Below are 3,647 nucleotides of genomic sequence, written 5' to 3'. Positions count from 1 at the left end.
TCCTTTCTGATCGGAGCCATGCTTATTATCCTGGTTTTTTATTCGTTGTTTTCAGTTCCACGTATCGCTGAAATTAATAGATGGGCTTTAGCCCATTTAAAGATTAATTCTTTGAAAAATTATAAAAACTCACCTCATAAGAAGTCATATATATATGAACTTTTAGTACCACCTAGCCTATTCGAGAGTGAGACCTTCTTAAAAGGGATATTGCTCTTCTAGTCACTTGAGACACGTGTGGTAAAGAAAACTAGAGAAATGCGCTCGCCTAGCCTGGCTTGGGCTTGGTTATGCAGTATGGAGATCGTGCACGTATCCTAATCACGCGTCCTGATATCTCTATATGTAAACCGCAACATACTTTCACCTGATGTCTTGCACCTTTGACGCGTTCAATATCGTGATTTACTTATGGAATAAATTAAATCTATATGTGCTTATATTTTTATCACATATATCGGTTTTTTTTATGGAGCTAGTGGTTCTTAATTTTTCACTGCACATGCTGGGAATGGATGGTGTGGAGGAAATTGTATGCGATGGGAGGTTGGGTGGATGGACTAAATTCCTCTCGTAGGCCATTAGTAGTGGGGTGACATGGCATGTGGTCTCGACCTGCGAGCTCAGAGAATTCCCTTCACATTAGCGTCGGTCGTGCCTCTGCAAGCTAAGGACGCTCGTCCCTTCACAAGGAAACAAATGTGCCCCACTGCGAATCAGGACACCCGACGCTAGGACGCGCTCGTGCGACAGAGGAATCTAAATTCAGGAAGGTAGCTACATGACGAAAAAGTTAAAAGCGATCAGTCGCGCGTCCCCTCTCCCGCGTGTCTAAGACATGCGTCGCGCGCGGAGAGGGCAGCGCAGGCAGCTCGCGGTTTCTCTTTTTTTTTTGGTTTTTTTCCACGGTTTTCTTCTTTTTTTTTTCTTTTCGTATCTTTTGGTTTTCTTTTTTTTTTGCCGCACGTTTTTGTTCTGTTTTTTTCTTTCAGTATCCTTTTCAGTTTTTTATGTACTTTTAATACATATGTATACGAACTTTGCATACACGTATACAAACTTTACATACACGTATACAAATTTTGTATATGTGTACCTTTTTTTTAGGAATATATATATGTACAAATTTTATATATGTATACCTTTTTTTAAGAAATATATATGTGTACCTTTTTATACCACATATACAAGCTTTGTATATATACGTATATAAAATTGATATATTTTGTAGGTATACATATATAAACTTTGGATTTATGCGTATATAAAATTGGTATATTTTGTATGTATACATATACAAACTTTGTATATAAAAAATATATACAAATTTTAAAAATATACATATATACAATATGCATACGTGTGTGTGTGTATATATATATATACATATAAACTTTGTATATGTGTATACAAAGTTTATACGTATGTACATACGTATATACTACATGTAGCAGAGAGGAGAGACTAACCGGATCGACGTGGTCACGTAGGCATGTTGCTTTGAAACAAAAATTCAAAAATTATGTACTCAAATTCGTAATTAAAAGGTTGCATGTGCTTAAATACCAAAAAATCGGGAAGGAGTAGTAGATATTCGTATGTATGTCCTTCGTTTTCTACCCCGGCCGGCCGGGTCCATTTCTTGACCGACGTCGATCGATCGTGTATATATATATATGCACCCACATAAGCACTTGCACTACCACCCCACACCAACTCAACCGATCGAAGGCCCTGCATATCTGCAATTACTAGCAAATTAGCTACTACTACCATGCATGCACAAAAGAATGCCGTCGTCGTCGCCGACGACGTCGCCATCGATCTCCACCCGTTCATACGCAAGTACAACGACGGCCGCGTCGAGCGTATCCTGCGCAGCAGCTTCGTGCCGGCGTCGGAGGACCCCGCCGCCAGCCGCGGCGGGGTGGCGGCGAGGGACGTCATCATCGACGAACGCAACGGCGTGTCCGCACGCCTGTTTCTCCCGTCCGGCGCCGACGGCGGGAGGCGGCTTCTTCCCGTCGTCGTGTACTTCCACGGCGGCTGCTTCTGCACCGAGAGCGCCTTCGGCCGGACGTACCACCGTTACGCCGCCTCCCTCGCCTCGCGCGCCGGGGCGCTCGTCGTGTCCGTCGAGTACCGCCTCGCGCCCGAGCACCCCGTGCCCGCGGCGCACGACGACGCGTGGGCGGCGCTCCGGTGGGCGGCGTCCCTCTCGGACCCCTGGCTCGCCGACCACGCGGACCCCGGCCGCACGTTCGTCGCCGGCGACAGCGCCGGCGGCCACATCGCGTACCGCACGGCGGTGCGCGCCGCCAGCCGCGAAGGCGGCGACATCGGCATCGAGGGGCTCATAATCATCCACCCTTACTTCTGGGGAGCTCGCATGCTGCCTTCCGAGGCGGCCTGGGACGGCGAGTCGGTGATCAAGCCGCATCAGGTCGGCGAGCTCTGGCCGTTCGTGACGTCCGGCAAGGCGGGCAACGACGACCCATGGATCGACCCTCCCGTCGAGGAGGTCGCGTCGCTAACCTGCCGTCGCGCGCTGGTGGCCGTGGCGGAGAAGGACTTCCTACGCGACCGCGGCCGCCTCCTCGCCGCCCGCATGCGCGGCTGCGCGTGGGCCGGTGGCGGCGACGGACGCAACGTGACGCTTGTGGAGTCGGAGGGCGAGGACCACGGGTTCCACCTCTACAGCCCTCTCCGCGCGACCAGCAGGAGGCTCATGGAGAGCATCGTGCAGTTCATCAACCAGCCTAGCCATAGCCCCGCGCCGCTGCGGTGGCCGGCCACCATCCTTTCCGAGCTGCATGACACTACCGACTCGCCACAGATTCTTCTACCCATGCCCACTAGGGAGTACAAAGCAGTATTTATTGACAGGTTGGAAAAGAGAACTAAAACAGGTGCAAGCTCAGCAAATAGTACTGCTGCTAATGCATCGTTAACAATCGGCCGGGGGAAACTAGCAACAAAGAAAAGCTACGGGTTGTTCTTCGGCCGGACCAGAGCTCATATTTACGGAGGGTTAGCTTCTGCAGGGAGCCTGCAGTGTCCTCGTCCCTTCTGTGGAGCACCGTTGTCAGGTTAGCTAATCTCCGTGGCCAATGACAAAGAGTTCTGATGGGATACGGTGTGTTTTACTACTGGGCGATGACAAGATGTTGTTTTATAATTATTATGTGGAAAAACAACTGTTCTGGTAAAATCTCCCTATAACGTAAGAAAAGCTGGTATTATGTCAAAAAATATTTAAATCAATCAAGGAGCTAAGTACAAGTTATCTGCAACCAGTTGTAAGTTGTAATGTTCATTCTTATTAAAATTATTTATGATCCATCGGTGGTATGTACTTTTCCGGTTTTATATTATATTATATAAATAGCTAGAAACCAAGTGACATTACGTATCTCTAATAATATGAAGGTCTGTCATTAAAGATAACTATGAATTATGGTCTTGTACTTACAAGTACTAATATTTCAAAAATGAAATTGCTAGAAAACTTGCGACAGTTTTCTTGAATTTTCAGCCCTTAGATCCGCTCCGTGGTTCGTGCAGGCAAGAAGGAAGAAAACAGCAAAAAAAAAAGGAGAAAACTGTCGAATTTTCAGCACTTTGATCCGCTCCGTTATTCGTCCGTG

The 3,647-nt window shown here is 47.4% G+C and overlaps 1 protein-coding gene across 1 annotated transcript; it reads left to right on the top strand.

Moving 5' to 3' along the window:
* The first annotated feature begins 1,702 nt into the window (after positions 1-1,702).
* Positions 1,703-3,367, top strand: LOC4343436 (2-hydroxyisoflavanone dehydratase). The gene has a single exon (XM_015790524.3). The coding sequence runs from the start codon at positions 1,775-1,777 to the stop codon at positions 3,092-3,094; it is 1,320 nt and encodes a 439-aa protein (XP_015646010.1). The 5' UTR covers positions 1,703-1,774; the 3' UTR covers positions 3,095-3,367.
* The last annotated feature ends 280 nt before the right edge of the window (positions 3,368-3,647 follow it).

This window comes from Oryza sativa, chromosome 7, assembly GCF_034140825.1.
Source record: "Oryza sativa Japonica Group chromosome 7, ASM3414082v1".
Classification (NCBI taxonomy): Eukaryota; Viridiplantae; Streptophyta; class Magnoliopsida; order Poales; family Poaceae; genus Oryza; species Oryza sativa.
This window is presented reverse-complemented; position numbering and strand designations above follow the sequence as displayed.

Coding starts and splice junctions, on each gene's coding strand:
- LOC4343436 (XM_015790524.3), top strand. CDS start 1,775: ATGCATGCACAAAAGAATGCCGTCGTCGTCGCCGACGACGTCGCCATC.